The sequence below is a fragment of the Piliocolobus tephrosceles genome, chromosome 3 (assembly GCF_002776525.5).
Source record: "Piliocolobus tephrosceles isolate RC106 chromosome 3, ASM277652v3, whole genome shotgun sequence".
Taxonomy (NCBI): Eukaryota; Metazoa; Chordata; class Mammalia; order Primates; family Cercopithecidae; genus Piliocolobus; species Piliocolobus tephrosceles.
Genome location: NC_045436.1, coordinates 118,659,987 through 118,675,199, shown reverse-complemented (window position 1 = coordinate 118,675,199; position 15,213 = coordinate 118,659,987). Strand labels below are relative to the sequence as shown.

Genomic DNA, 15,213 nt, shown 5'->3' with positions numbered 1-15,213 from the left:
CCCTTCTTCTCTTCTATCCTTCCATGTGACATTTCTCTTTGGTGTCTTTCTTTTCAGAGACACTTTGGTATCTTTCTTTTCAGAGAAAATTAACATTTGAACATGCAAATGATAATGTAATCTTTTAATGTAAAGCTAATTACTGAGATCACAAACTTGGTATTTTAATTTTTTTATTTTTATTTTTTTGTGTGTGTTTTTGCCTTTGGGTTTTTTTTTTTTTTTAATTATACTTTAAGTTCTAGGGTACATGTACACAATGTGCAGGTTTGTTACATATGTATACTTGTGCCAGTTGGTGTGCTGCACCCATCAACTCGTCATTTACATCAGGTATAACTCCCAATGCCATCCGTTCCCCCCCTCCCCCCCATAATAGGCCCCGGTATGTGATGTTCCCCTTCCAGAGTCCAAGTGATCTCATTGTTCAATTCCCACCTATGAGTGAGAACATGCGGTGTTTGGTTTATATTCTTGCGATAGTTTGCTGAGAATGATGGTTTCCAGCTGCATCCATGTCCCTACAAAGGACACGAACTCATCCTTTTTTATGGCTGCATAGTATTCCATGGTGTATATGTGCCACATTTTCTTAATCTAGTCTGTCTCTAAATTTCTTAAACCTCTTGATTAGAATGTTTTAATAGTTGTAAAAGGCTTTAGTAAGTTTTATAATTTAATTATTATTATCAGTCTTAGCTAGTATTTCAGATTATTCAGGTTATACATCAGAAGCATGCTTTGGCAGCTCCTATTTAAATCCTCAATATCTTTGACCTTAATTACACATTAGTTAAAATTGATATCCAAATCAGTAATGATTCTTATGTTATTAAAAACCAAAAATCCTAAGAAGCAAACACTCAAATCAGCTGCATTTGAAGTTAGATTTATAGAAGAAAATAGTTCATAACTTTTGTGTACGTGTTACCAATATCTTCTATGTAATTAAAGTGGAATTGCCATTTAATAAGTAGTTATTTCATAGGACATTTTATCAGTTTTTTTATAGGCATTAGCATGGATTTCTTTATTTTTTTAAGAATGAATTTAATGCATTGAATTTCTCATACATGCCATGATTTTGAACTTTAACATAAATTATTTTATAAATATGATTAAAACTTTCTGCTAGAGTCATTGTTTAATAGAAAAAGAATAAACCTAAACTGTAGTTTTTAATTGAAAGAAAACTTGTACCTATCCTGAATGTATGTGTGTTTTATCTAAAAGATATGTCTGTAGAATTATAAATTAAATGTGAATTAGAAATTTAATTAGAAATTAGAAATTTAAAGAGAAACTGATGTTTTTATGATAGCCTCAGAGAAAAGATACAGACTAGGATAGGATTTCTGTATCTGGGTTTATGAACAGATTTTACCCCCTCCCTGAATTCCTGTATGCAAAATATTGTGTTTTTTTTGTTTTTTTTTTTTTTTTTTTGAGACGGAGTCTCGCTCTGTCACCCAGGCTAGGGTGCAGTGGCCGGATCTCAGCTCACTGCAAGCTCCGCCTCCCAGGTTTAGGCCATTCTCCTGCCTCAGCCTCCTGAGTAGCTGGGACTACAGGCGCCCGCCACCTCGCCTGGCTAGTTTTTTTGTATTTTTTTGGTAGAGACGGGGTTTCACTGTGTTAGCCAGGATGCTCTCGATCTCCTGACCTTGTGATCCGCCCGTGTCAGCCTCCCAGAGTGTTGGGATTACAGGCATGAGCTACCGTGCCAGCCTAATATATTGTGTTTTTTGTCTCTAGAGAGAAGGTTCATATTGTCATATTATGAAAGTCTCAAAATAAAGAACTGGAGGCAAAGAAGTCAGCAAAGAAAAAATTACTAGATAAATGTTTAAGAGCATTGTGGCGGTATTTCCATTTTATGTAGCTCAGAAATATATATCAGTAGGTTCGGGGAGTTCATTGCTAAGTTATTTTTATTTTATCGAGATATGATTTACAAAACATGAAGTGCTCAGATCTTAAGCGTGTAGTTAAACAAGCGTATGCTCTTTGTAAACCACACTGCTTTTAAACTTGAAACATTTCCGTCACCCTAGAAAGTACTTTACCTTTTAAAAATAAAACCATAGGGTCATTTCTGATGGTTTTTTTTTTTTGACATAATATTGTATAAGCATACACTCCCATTTCACATAGTTCTAGAGATTCCATTAGCTAAATGGGGTGGTTTAGATTTTATGGAAGAGGAACTAGTAGTTTGCTAGTTCCTGCTTTTTGCACTTGGTGCTAGTTTTGCCCATTGAACAGCACAACTGTTTCAACTGTGATGATCTTTGAGGTGAGCAAAGAACTGGGATGACATTCAGTATCTCAACACCTGAATCCTTAGATTAGCTCACATCATTTCTTATAGTTAACCATGTTTTCCTCTTACCCCACAATGATGAATAATCATCTGACATAAAATAGTGAAAGAGCTTTGATAAACTTTTCTAAAGATAGTAGTTGAAGGTAGAGTAACTTAAAAAAAAATCAACAATTGTTGATCTGCATTAGAAAGTAGCTTCTGAACAAATACCCAAATGAATAAGACATGGGACCTGCTTCTGAATTGTACATGGTAATAGAAGAGACAGGAGTTAACACACATTTCTCACAGTTTGGTAAATATGGTAATAGAAGACTATACATGTACCTAAATGGGTTTATATATTGATAATTGAGGGAATCAGTTAAATCAAGCTATAACTTCTGGTTTTCCCTCTGTGAGTAGCATGAATAAGCCTTCAAGTGGATAGAGATCTAGATTTTTGGAAAATCTTTTTCAATCAAAATAAAAAAAATCAAAACATTTCCCTTTTTGAGAAAATGAAAAAATATATAAATACAAAATTTGGTGTCAAAATGAATATTTAGAATGAAAAAATCACATCACAATTTTAATAACACAAGGTTAACATCACAAAATATAGAAAAATAACATTTTTATGTCAACTGCTAGATATCTCTAATACTGTTTTTTTGGTTTTTTTTTTTTTTGAGATGGAGTCTTTCTCTGTCACCTAGGTGTGATCTTGGCTCATTTCAACCTCCGCCTTCCAGGTTCAAGCAATTCTCCTGCCCCAGCCTCCTGAGTAGCTGGGATTATAGGCACATGCCACCACACTTGGCTAAGTTTTGTATTTTTAGTGAAGACTGGGTTTCATTTCACCATGTTGGCCAGGCTGGTCTCAAACTCCTGACCTCAGGTGATTCTTCCGCCTTGGCCTCCCAAAGTGCTGGGATTACAGGCGTGAGCCACTGCGCCCAGCCTCTTATACTTTTTTATTTAGATTTTTTGACCACTTCTTCATATGTCAACAGTGTACTTTTTTCTCTAGCATGACTGATCAAATTGTGTTTATTATTGATAGCTTAGAAAAGTTTGAGATTCACAACTCGTTTTATTGGTAGTGTCTGTAATATTTTAAGATTGTTTTCAAATTTGGGGCAGCTCCTAGGGTTAGGCTGTTCTGGCATTGCTATAAGGAAATACCTGAGACTGGGTAATTTATAAGAAAAGAGGTTTAATTGGCTCAGGTTCTGCAGGCTGTACAGGAAGCATCATGGCATCAGCTTCTGGGGAGGTCTCAAGAAGCTTACAATCATGGCAGAAGGCAAAAGGGAGAGCAGGCACGTCACATGGCAAAAGTAGGAGCAAGACAGTGTGAGAGAGAGGAAGTGGAGAGGAGAGAGAGAAAGGGGGAGAGTAGGTGATGACATGCAACAGACTTTTAAATGACCAGATCTCACGAGAACTCACTCACTATCACATAGACAGCACCAAGCCATGAGGGACCCACTCCCATGATCCAAATACCTACCAGGCCCCACCTCCAGCATTGGGGATTACAATTCAACATGAGATTTGGGTAGGGACAAATATCCATACTGTCTCACCGTTGGTAAGTTTTGTATGAAGTGCAGTGTTTTTACATACTTCTGTGCCAATACCATGTGGAGCTCATATCTGGATGTCCCTGGCCCTCTGCCTTAGTGTTAATGATACCAGATAAAGCAGTGCAATGGGTGGTAGGAATATTCCTGCATGTCATTCCTGTACCCAGACTAGCAATTATCTAGTCATAACATGGATGTGATTGCGCACTACATATATCCTGTGAAACCTAAATATATACCCAACTCAACTTCCCCTTAGTTCAATGCCCAGAATATCAGATTACCCAAGGAGGAAGTATGATGGAGAGGGAATCAGAAACAGAAGTCAGAAGTCAGAACAGAATTCTTTAACCAATTGTAGTTGGATTGCTTTCGCGATTTTTGTTAGGGCCCTTTCCAAGGCCCTGCATTTTAAACTCTCATGGTAAAGTAAATTCTATAGCCTTGTAATTTTGTGCTTGGATTCTGTTTGTTCCATTGTGCTACTGAAATTTTAGTTACAATACAAGACGTATATTATTCTGCATGCATACTATGTACTATGCTACTTGAACCTATCATGATTAGGCCTATTTGTATAAGCTGAAGATATAGATTTTGACAAATGTCTAAGGTATTTGCTGTACTTTCAAATTTTTGTCCTGGAATTCTTCGTCAGTTAGCTCAACATTGAAGCTCTTTTCTGACCTAGGCCTTGTGATAGGTTTTGGAGATGCAGTGATGACTTAGAAACATTTCTTACCTTTGAGAATCTCATGGTGCTATGTAAAATAGACAATGATAGTATCCTGTCTGAACACAGAGAAGGCATCCTTAACCTGTCTCAGGATATCAGGGAAGCTTCCTGAGGAAGATTACCCCTGCACTGATTATCTAGGGATGACTAGACATTATTTGGTGAAAAAAGAAAGTGCAGTTAAAATTGTATGAGATAAGGAGAAGTAGACACTACCTGATTTTAACTTTTTCTGTGTGTGTGTGTTTTTTCCTATCAGGCTGGCTTCTGTATTGTAAGAGTTTGGTTTCAAAGCATTTAGACCATACAACTTCTGTGTCACTGATTGCATTGAACGCCTTTTGCAGGCAAATGCTTTGGCTAAGCTGGTTTTTCTTTGTTCTTTTTTTTTTTTTTTTTTGACCAAAGTTTAAGTATGGCAGTACTGTAAAGGGGCATAATACTGAAAATGAAATTTTGGTGTCAGGACCAGGAAATATTCCTCAATCTGTTACTTTTCTTGCACAATTGGAATCCTTTAGATTTGTCATAGTGAATAAAATAAAGATGACAGATTGATCCTTTTCTTTAATATTGGTAACAATGGCTCCTCTCAATAAGAATAAGATTTTCCAGCCTCTTCAACATCATTATTTGAGATAATAAGCATTTATTATGCATTCTGTTACGTTTCAGCTTCTGTGTTAGGAATTGGGAATGCAAAGATACCTAAGACAAGACTCATATCCCTGAGTAACCCACAATCTAGTGAAAGAGAGGGAGAGGGAAAAAGAAATATAAACAAATAAGCGGGAGGAGGTCATATTTTAAGCTGACCGTTCATGGATTAGTGGAAGTATGGCAAGAGGATAAAGTCAGAAAGGGTATTTTGTTTATACACATATAAGTGCATGTAAATGTACATATATATATATAGTCATTTATTATTGTACATTTAAAAAATGCTAGTTCCTGTTGTAAACCAAAAACTGACTGAGGCAGATCTCAATCAATTAGTGGTTTATTTTGCCAAGGTTGAGGATGTGCCTGGGAAAAAGAAACACAAGTCACAGTAGGATCTGTGACCTGTGCTTTTTCCAAGGAGGGTTTTGGGAACTTCAGTATTTAAAGGGGGAAGAGCGAACAGAAGGGGAAGGAAAAAATGGAAGGAGGGTAGGCAGTGAGGCAAGTGGTTACATTCTTGGGAGGCTCTGATTAGTCAGCCACCTTTCTCTTAAGCCTAGTTAGTTTGGGGTTCCAAGATTATATTTTTCTTTCACATTATACTGAGCGTTTGCTCTGTGACTGCTACCTCAAAACTAGGGTGCTTCAAATGTATTTACTCATTTATCATAACAGTCCTGCAAAATTGGTGATGTCATTCTCAGTTTTTTCATTTTAAACTTAAGGAAGTTCTTAGCTAGTAAGTTAGAAAGACAGGATCTGAAACTGGCCATGAAATATCAGACAAATTACACAATTTCCCTAAGCTTACAACTAAAAAATTGGGGATGATATCACCAGTTTTGCAGGAGTGTTATGACAAGTGAGTCATAGACTCTGAAAAGGCAGGATCAAGACATTGGGTCTTCTTATTGTTGATTTTTGTTTTTGTTTTTAGAATCAGGGTCTCACTCTGTCACTCAGGTTGGAGAGCAGTTGTGTGATCACAGCCTACTACATACAGCCTTGAACTCCTGGGTGATTCTCCCACCTCAGCCTCCTGAGTAGCTAGGACTGCAGACATCGCATCCCTAGTTGGCTAGATTCGGGCCCCCCCCCCCCGCCCCCCACCCCAGAGATGGAGTCTCGCTATGTTGCTCAGGCTCTTATTGTTGAATTTTAATAGCTCTTTGTATATTTTGGATATAAGTCCTTAACTATGTATGTGATCTGCAAGGATTTTCTGCTAGTTGGTAGCTTGATATTTGACCTTCTTTACAGTGTCTTTCATAGAGCAGAATTTTGTTTGTTTGTTTGTTTGTTTATTTGGAGGCAGGGTCTCACTCTGTCACCCAGGCTGCAGTGCAGTGGCACAGTCTTGGCTCACTGCAGCCTCAACACCCCCAGACTCCCACTTCAGCCTCCTGAGTAGCTGGGGCAACAGGTGTGTGCCACCACACCCAGCTAATTTTTTGTAGAGATAGGATTTTGATATATTGCCCAGGCTGGTCTTGACCTTCTGAGATGAAGTGATCTGCCCACTTTGGCCTCCCAAAGTGCTGGGATTACTGCCGTGCACCACTGTACCCAGCCACAGAGGAGAATTTTAAACTTTAATAAAGTCTAATTTATAAATATTTTCTTTCATAAGATGCTTTTTTGTGTCTAGACACTCATCATCACATACAAGGTCACATAGATTTTCTTCTAGAAGTTTTATAGTACTGTGTTGTAGTTTTACGTCTATCATCTAATTCATGTTAGTTTTTGTGAAAGGTGTAAGATCTGTGTCTAGATTTATGTTTTTGCCTCTGGATGTCCCAGTGTCCCAAGCAGTAGAGAACTACCACTTGTTGAAAAGATCATCCTTTCCCCATTGAATTGCCTTTCCTCTTTTGTCAGTATCAGTTGACTCTATTTGTATGGTCCACTGTTCACTTTTATAACGTCAGTTATATTTTTCTTTGTGCCTTAAAAAATGCTTAATTAGACATAGTCACATACTTTACAAATCGCCCATTTAGAGTGCACTGTTTAACACAGTTTTTAAGTAACCATCTCCGCAGTCAGTTACATTAAAAAGTCAACTTTTTAATCTTACCAGAATTCTTTAATTTTTCAATTCCCCTCACTGCGGTTAATATCTCTTGACTTAACACCACTTCCTTAAGGAGCACTTCAACTTCTCCATCCTTCCCTGATTGTTTCTTTTCATAATTGCCTGTTTTTGTATATAAGTGTCTCTGTTATTTCTAAAGATATTGATTATATTTAATATATTCTTGGTTTTTGTTAGCATTAGATATATTGTTGAGTAGTTCTTTCATGGTGGTGGTTTTCCTGGAATATTTAGTGATTTGGGATTGTCTGCTCAACTTGAGTGTTTGAGGATATTGATTTGCTTCTTGGTGAATAGTCTGATTATGGGAGCTTGCCTCTGGTGACAGGAAGGAGTAGGAACTGCTGCCTACTGTATAGAGGTATGCCAGTAGGTTTTCTCTTTTGACTGCCAAGCTCCCCTACCTGCTGGGGAGGTGGTTAAAATCCCTCCCTCCACCATGCTCTGAGCTTCAGCTTAGGCTGTGTTTGCCTACTTCTCAGAAAAAGGCCAGTCAGAAGGGTATTGGGATTCACTTGTGCAAAGACCCTGGGTCAAGTTCTCCTATAATCTTCTGGAGATCCCCTCAGGGTCCTCTCCCGTAGTCTGGATTCTGAGTTTGGAGCACAGTAGAATCACTGTTACCTTCATAGAGACCTCTACTGGGCATATTCTAAGCTAGGTTTTCTGACTTCTCAGTCACTGTGTCTCATCAACTTTTTAATCTTGTAAGAATTTCTCAATTTCTGAACTGCGGATAGCAGATAGCATTCTTTCTTTTTTTCCAACCGTGTTAAGGATTTCTTACTCTCCTAACAGTAACAATAGTAGGAATACCACCTGCCACTAATAATAGTGATTTAAAAGGGATTATAGGCAGAAATGTAAGTAGATGTCTGTTCAGACGGCTGTCTGTCTTCAAACAAGGTTATCTTTTCAATACTCATAGCTTTTAACCTTTAGCTTTTAGTCTTATTATTTCTAGAACACATTCTATTTTGACAGCTTCTAACATTTTTTTGCAGATGGATATCTGCCTTTCTGAAAGCGTGGATGTGTTTGGCAACATTTGGGGGAAATTGGTGTAGGGTGGAATTTTAATTTTCCTTACTGTCAGAGTATGTGCCGAGTATTCATATAAATTAGAGAAGGTATGAGGAGGGGAATTAGGTGGTTTGAAGATTAAGATGTATCTATTCCCAGCACTTTGGGAGGTGAAGGTGGGAGGATCACTTGAGCCCAGGAGTTGGAGACCAGCCAGGGCAACAAAGTGAGACTTCGTCCCTACAGAAAAATACAACAACAAGCAAATTAGCTGGACATGGTGGCATGAACCTGTGGTCCCAACTACTTGGGAGGCTGAGGTGGAAGGTAAGGTAGAAAGATTGTTTGAGCTCAGGAAGTCGAGGCTGCAGTGAGCTGTGTTTGTGCCACTGCACTCCAGCCTAGGTGACAGAGTGAGACCCTGTCTTCAGAAAAATACACAAATAAAATTACAAAGGGGTGGAGACAAGGGTAAGAAAAAAAAGAATGTTTTAAAAATAAGAAAAAAAAAGGTGCCTATTAATAACTCTTGATATAAATTAGCCTTGTGTTGTTCATGAATGACTTGAGTAAAATATGGTGAAAAAGGGAGAAAATTGTTAGAAATAATTGAGTAGAAGCTAAAGGTAAAGCATTGAGTAATGTTGGGTAGTGGGTAAAAGAATGGGTTTTAGGCCAGGTGCTGTGGCTCATGCCTATAATACCAGCACTTTGGGAGGCTGAGGCGGGCAGATATCCTGAGGTCAGGAGTTCGAGACCAGCCTGGCCAACATGGCGAAACCCCGTCTCTACTAAAAATACAAAAATTAGCTGGGCATGGTGGCGGGTGCCTGTAGTCCCAGCTACTCAGGAGACTGAGGCAGGAGAATCGCTTACACCCAGGAGGTGGATGAGCCAAGGTTTAGTCACAGCCCACCAGCCTGGGTGACAGAGAAAGACTCTGTCTCAAAAAAAAAAAAAGGAATGGACTTTAGAGATTTAAATCCTGGATTTAAATTTTGGCTCCTTAATTTACCACTTTTATAATCTTGAGCAGAGTATGTAAGTACTTTAAAGCCTGCGATTTGTCATCCATAAAATAAAGAAAAATAATAGCATGTATATCAGAGTTATGGGGATTAAATGAGATGTATTGCACATATATATTCTCAGTACAAAGCTTGCAGTAAATGTTAGTTAATATTAATCATCATTATTATCCTGATGTAGGAGTTCTCAGCCTGAAGTTGACTGGAACTATCAATTAACAAGTATTTATCGAATACCTGATCTGTAGTGTTGGACTTAGACCTATGGAAGGAGCTACTGATGTGAATGACAGGTTAGTACCTAGAGGCGGAGCAAAGAGAACTAATAGTAGTGAAGTTCTTACCATAAGTTTCAGTAGTAAGGTAGGTATTATTATCTCCATTTTATAGATGAGGAAGCTGAGACTCAGTAACAGTAACTTCTTCGAGACCCTGGTTCTGCCATTTAGCTAGCTGTGATTAGATTAATAACTCACCTAACCTTGAAGAGATGGAGCTGTTGACACAAATACATGATTTGTAACACAAATCATTTATTTTACAATCATTTATGTCACAAATAATTTGCTTTTAATTTTGAATAAATTTACATATTCTTCAGTGTCAATATGTAGGTATCTGGTACAGAAAACAAAATAGGGATGATACAACAAAAACAAACACTGTTGGGAACTGAGCCTCACAGCAGGAGGCGAGCAGCCAGCAAACAAGCATTACCACCTGAGCTCTGCACGCCCCTAACCCCTGTGGAAAAATTGTCTTCTGTGAAACTGGTCCCTGGTGCCAAAAATGTTGGGAGCCACTGTTTTAGAGTCTCAAAGAGAAAATAAATGATGTTGAAATTTGCAAAAGATAAATTGGAAGACTAAGAGATACGGATTCAGAGCTATCTCTAGGACTAAGTTGTTTACTAGACAAATCACCCTGTCCTGCTCTAAAAATTGATTTGCCTTCAAATACGAGTGAGAATGAGAAAACAAATGTGAATATCATGGATGTTTATTTGGAAAGCAGTGGAGTAATGCTATGAATTATTAATATAATACCTCTAATATGTAATACATCATTCACATTCTAGTTAGAAAGCATTCCATAGTGGTTGAGTATGGTGGCTCATGCCTATATTCCCAGCACTTTGGGAGGCCGAGATGGGAGGATTGCTTGAGCCTAGCAGTTCGAGACCAGCTTGGACAACGAAGTGAGACCTCATCTCTAATAAAAATACAAAAAATTAGCTAGGTATGGTGGCATATACCTGTAGTCACAGCTACTCAGGAGGCTGAGGTGGGAGGATCACTTGAACCATTGATCATGCCCCTGCATTCCTGCCTGGGCAATAGGGCAAGACCCTATCTCAAACAAACAAATAAACAAACAAAAAAACAAAACACAACATTCTCCATAGTTAGGATGCTGTGTTGGAAGCTGTACAAGGGAAATTAGTAGTCTATTACCTGTCCTTCAAGACTCTCATATGTTATAGCTGCTCCCATACATTGTTAGTGGGATTGTAAAAGGGTACAATTTATTTGGTGAAAAAACAGGCACTATATAAAATTTAAAAATGTAACTGCTCTTTAGACCAGCAGTTCTAGGAATTTATCCTTCATATATGCACACACACAAGGATGCTTACTGCAGTATTGTTTGTAGTAGCAGATGACTGGACGAAACAACCTAAATGTTTTTAATAAAGGACTGATCAAACTATATTATGATATAATCTATATAAGGAAATGCTATTTCAGTCTTTAGAAAGAATAAAGTAGATCTACTTGTATCTTAAATATAACAGTCTTCTGGATATGTTAAGTGAAAAACATGATTAAGTACACTACATTATGGTGCTATTGTGTAAAAACAAACAAAAACAGGCACAAAACTTCCTGATGCTTTAACCAGATACTAGAAACTGTAATTTCTTCTGAGGTAGGTGGGGTGAGAGGGCAACATACTTTATGTTTTTGAAAATTTTTGTGAAGATTTGCATTCATATGTCTTAAAATATGTGAGATATATGTATTTGGGCATACAGTGTTGCTATAAGAGCTTGTACTCACTGATGAGGACTTCTGTGTACATGCTTGGGTATTTGTGCTTTTGAATTTGAAAACTCTGTCAGTTGGTCTTTTTTTTTTTTGAGATGGAGTCTTGCCTTGTCGCCCAGCCTGGAGTGAAGTGGTGCGATTTCGGCTCACTGTAACCTCCACCTCCTGGGATCAAGTGATTCTCCTGACTCAGCCTCCTGGGTAGCTGGGATTACAGGCGTCTGCCACCATGCCTGGCTAATTTTTGTGTTTTTAGCAGAGATGAGGTTTCACGATGTTGGCCAGGCTGGTCTTGAACTCCCGACCTTACGTGGTCTGCCTGCCTCAGCCTCCCAAAGTGCTAAGATTACAGGCATGAGCTACCTTGCCTGGCCTGTCAGAGGTCTTTTGACCTGGGAATGAGGAGCATTATTGACCACCACCATTTCCCGGTTGGGTGGACTCGGGTAAGAGAAGATTCAGGTAGCAGCTGAAAAAACCTGACAAAGATTTTTAAAAGAGTATTTTTAAAAAGTATTAAGTGGTTAGTGTATTCTGCAGTAATAAAGCAGATGGGTTAGACAGAAGGAAAATTAGATGCAGGACTTGAAAGCATTTGAAAGTATAAATGTATGTGGAAATGAGGAACAGAGAAGAGTCAAGAGGCTGCAGGGAACTAAAAACATTTACAAACATCTAATCCCTAAATGATACACTTTTGTAAAAAGTCATTTTCCGGACTCTTAAAAAACAAAATAAAAAAAAGTGGAAGCCCAGATGATAATTTGTGGTTTTTTAAGTAACATAAGAAGAAAATTGCAGGCTGGGCATGATGGCTCATGCCTGTCATCCCAGCACTTTGGGAGACTAAGGCGGGCTGATCACTTGAGTTCAGGAGTTCGAGACTAGCCTGAACAACATGGTGAAACCCTGTCTCTACTGAAAATACAAAAATTATCTGGACATGGTGGCACATGTCTATAATCCCAGCTACTTGGGAGGCTGAGGCAGGAGAATCGCTTGAACTTGGGAGACGGAAGTTTCAATGAGCCAAGATTACGCCGCTGCACTTCAGCCTGGTTGACAGAGCAAGACTCTGACTTAAATAAGAAAACAAAAGAAAATTGCAAAATGGGGAGTAGAACCTTGTTTTCCTGATTTCCAATCTAACCCTAAGATTATTCCAAGATCGCTTGAACCTTGTGGTCAGCATAGGGCATAGCACCTCCCCCCGCTCCCCAAAAAAAGAAAACCCAGAAATTTAAAATTTTTTCTTTTAAATTTGATGTATGACAGTTATTTCTTTCTGAACTAATTATATTTTCCCCCATTCAGTCTTGAAGGATAGAGTAGGATTTGGGGTTTTAGCATTGCACTACCATTTCTTTCTGTGAGTCATTGTGGTTCAAGAAAAGAAAGGATAATGAAAATACTAAATGTTGCATATATCCTCTCATTTTGCAACTGTCCTATGATACAGGTAGTGTTCATGTTTTGTTATTTTTTTAGGCTTTCACTGCTAAAGAAAAAATAGGCTCTGGAAAGTTAGGTAATTTGCCCGAGATAATAGCTAATGTGTGTCAAAGTTGGCCTTCACAAAACTGAACTCAGATTTTATTTTTTCTTTTCTTTTCCTTTCTTTTTTTTTTTGTTTTGTTGAGACGGAGTCTTGCTGTGTCACCCAGTCTGGAGTGCAGTGACGTGATCTTGGCTAACTGCAACCTCCGCCTCCTGGGTTCAAGGAATTCTCCTGCCTCAGCCTCCTGAATAGCTGGGATTACAGTGTGTGCCACCATGCCCAGCTAATTATTGTGTTTTTGGTAGATAGGGTTTCACCATGTTGGCCAGGCTGGTCTTGATCTCCTGACCTCGTGATCCACCCACCTCAACCTCCCAAAGTGCTAGGGTTATAGGTGTGAGCCATTGTGCCTGGCAGATTTTCTTTTTTTGGAGACAGAGTCTCGCTCTGTCATCTAGGCTGGAGTGCAGTGGTGCAATCTCTGTTCACTGCAACCTCCGCCTCCCAGGTTCAAGTGGTTCTCCTACCTCAACTTCTGGAGTAGCTGGGATTATAGTTGCTCACCTCCACGCCCGGCTAATTTTTGTATTTTTAGTAGAGACAGGGTTTTGCCATGTTGACCAGACTGTTGAACTCCCGACCTCAGGTGATCCATCCGCCTCAGCCTCCCAAAGTTCTGGGATTACAGGCAGGAGCCACTACGCCCAGTGAAGTATGTGTCTTATGCAAAATTTTGTTAAAGGGTTAGAAAGAGGAAAATGAAGTAAGTTTCAAGCTTGGTAGGCATGCATCTATTTATATTATTACCATTTATATTTATATAAATAAATTTTTAAATTTCATTTTATTTTTATTTTTTGGAGGCAGAGCCTCACTATGTTACCTAGGCTGGTCTCAAACTCCTGCTCTCTAGCAATGCTCCTGCCTCAGCTTTCCCAGTAGTTGGGACTACAGGCATGCACTGCCACACCTAACATTTGTATTTTTATAATTATATTTTAGAGATACTTGGAGCAAATTTGGTGTTTAATACATTGTCTCATTAAACTGAAGAATTTCCGCACTCTAGTGTGGGTCTAGAGTTTGAATATATCTAATATTTGACCTTTGGATTTACACTTTTGCACTGGAAAGTCACTGAGTGGTTCTCAGCAGAGATGTATCATAATCTAATGAGTGTTTTTATTTTTAGTTTTTTTTCTTTTAGCTTCTGATTCTCTGGTTGAAAAAAAAATTTAAATATATTTTTTAGAGAGGGAGTCCTACTGTGTTGCCCAGGTTGGTCTTGAACTCCTAGATCGTTCAGGCGATCCTCCCACCTCGGCCTCCCAAAGTGCAGGGATTACAGGCAAGAGCCACTGTGCTGGGTCGAGTTTTTACTTTTATTTTTCTAGACAGGGTTTTGCTGTATCACCCAGGCTGGGAAGCAGTGGTGTGATCTCGGTTCACTGTATCTTCGACTTCCTGGGCTCAAGTGATCTTCCCACCTCAGCCTCCTGAGTAGCTGGGGTTACAAGCATGCACCACCAGGCTTGGTTAATTTCTGTATTTTTTGTAGAGACAGTTTCGCCGTGTTGCCCAGATTGGCCTGGGCTCAAGCAATCCGCCCACCTCGGCCTCCCAAAGTGCTGGGATTATAGGTGTGGGCCACTGTGCCCAGCTCTGTGATGAGTGTTTTTAAAGTGATCCTTTAGGAGAGGGTGTGTGTTAGAGTTGAGGAACATCAGTTTAATTCTAATTAAACATCTGTGGAGAGACCTACATTTAAATGAGAATGCAAGTACTTTACAATGAAAAATACCTGTTATTTGAATTGGATATTCGGGTTGACTAGTAGATTCTTACTTTATTTCAAGATCCTCAATACTTTTTGACAGCTCCTCAGATGATTATAATAATGCAGACAGGGGTTGAGAACTACTGGTTTATGTTAGGGAAAGAGGGAGGGATTGGGGTGAGGGTGAAAACTTGAGAGGAGGTAGAGTGAAAAGCTTTACAGAGTTTAGAAAGTGTAATCATCGTTTATGTGGTTTTTTTTTTTTTGAATTCCTGTTTCATATTCATATGTTCAAATGCCTAGGTGTTTTTGATGATGTGAATTTAATAACGTTAAAGTTCCCACTTATCTAGCCTCTTTTTTTCCAGTCTGTTTCTTTTCGTAAGAAGTGAAAGAGAATAATGGACGGGGGTGACTCCTAATTTGATAAAAATTTGCTAGCATT

General features: G+C 38.7%; 1 protein-coding gene across 2 annotated transcripts in view; it reads left to right on the top strand.

Annotated features, from left to right (window-relative positions):
* Positions 1 to 15,213, top strand: part of MOB1B (MOB kinase activator 1B) — an 88,577-nt gene that overhangs the window by 38,468 nt on the left and 34,896 nt on the right. The window contains exon 2 of one of the 2 annotated variants that reach the window (XM_023190233.2): positions 9,627 to 9,738. The exons of the other annotated variant lie outside the window; for it this stretch is intronic. Within the exon in view, the coding sequence (XP_023046001.1) occupies positions 9,710 to 9,738 (29 nt within the window). The 5' untranslated portion in view covers positions 9,627 to 9,709. The remainder of the gene's footprint in view (positions 1 to 9,626; positions 9,739 to 15,213) is intronic. 2 annotated transcript variants of the gene reach the window in all.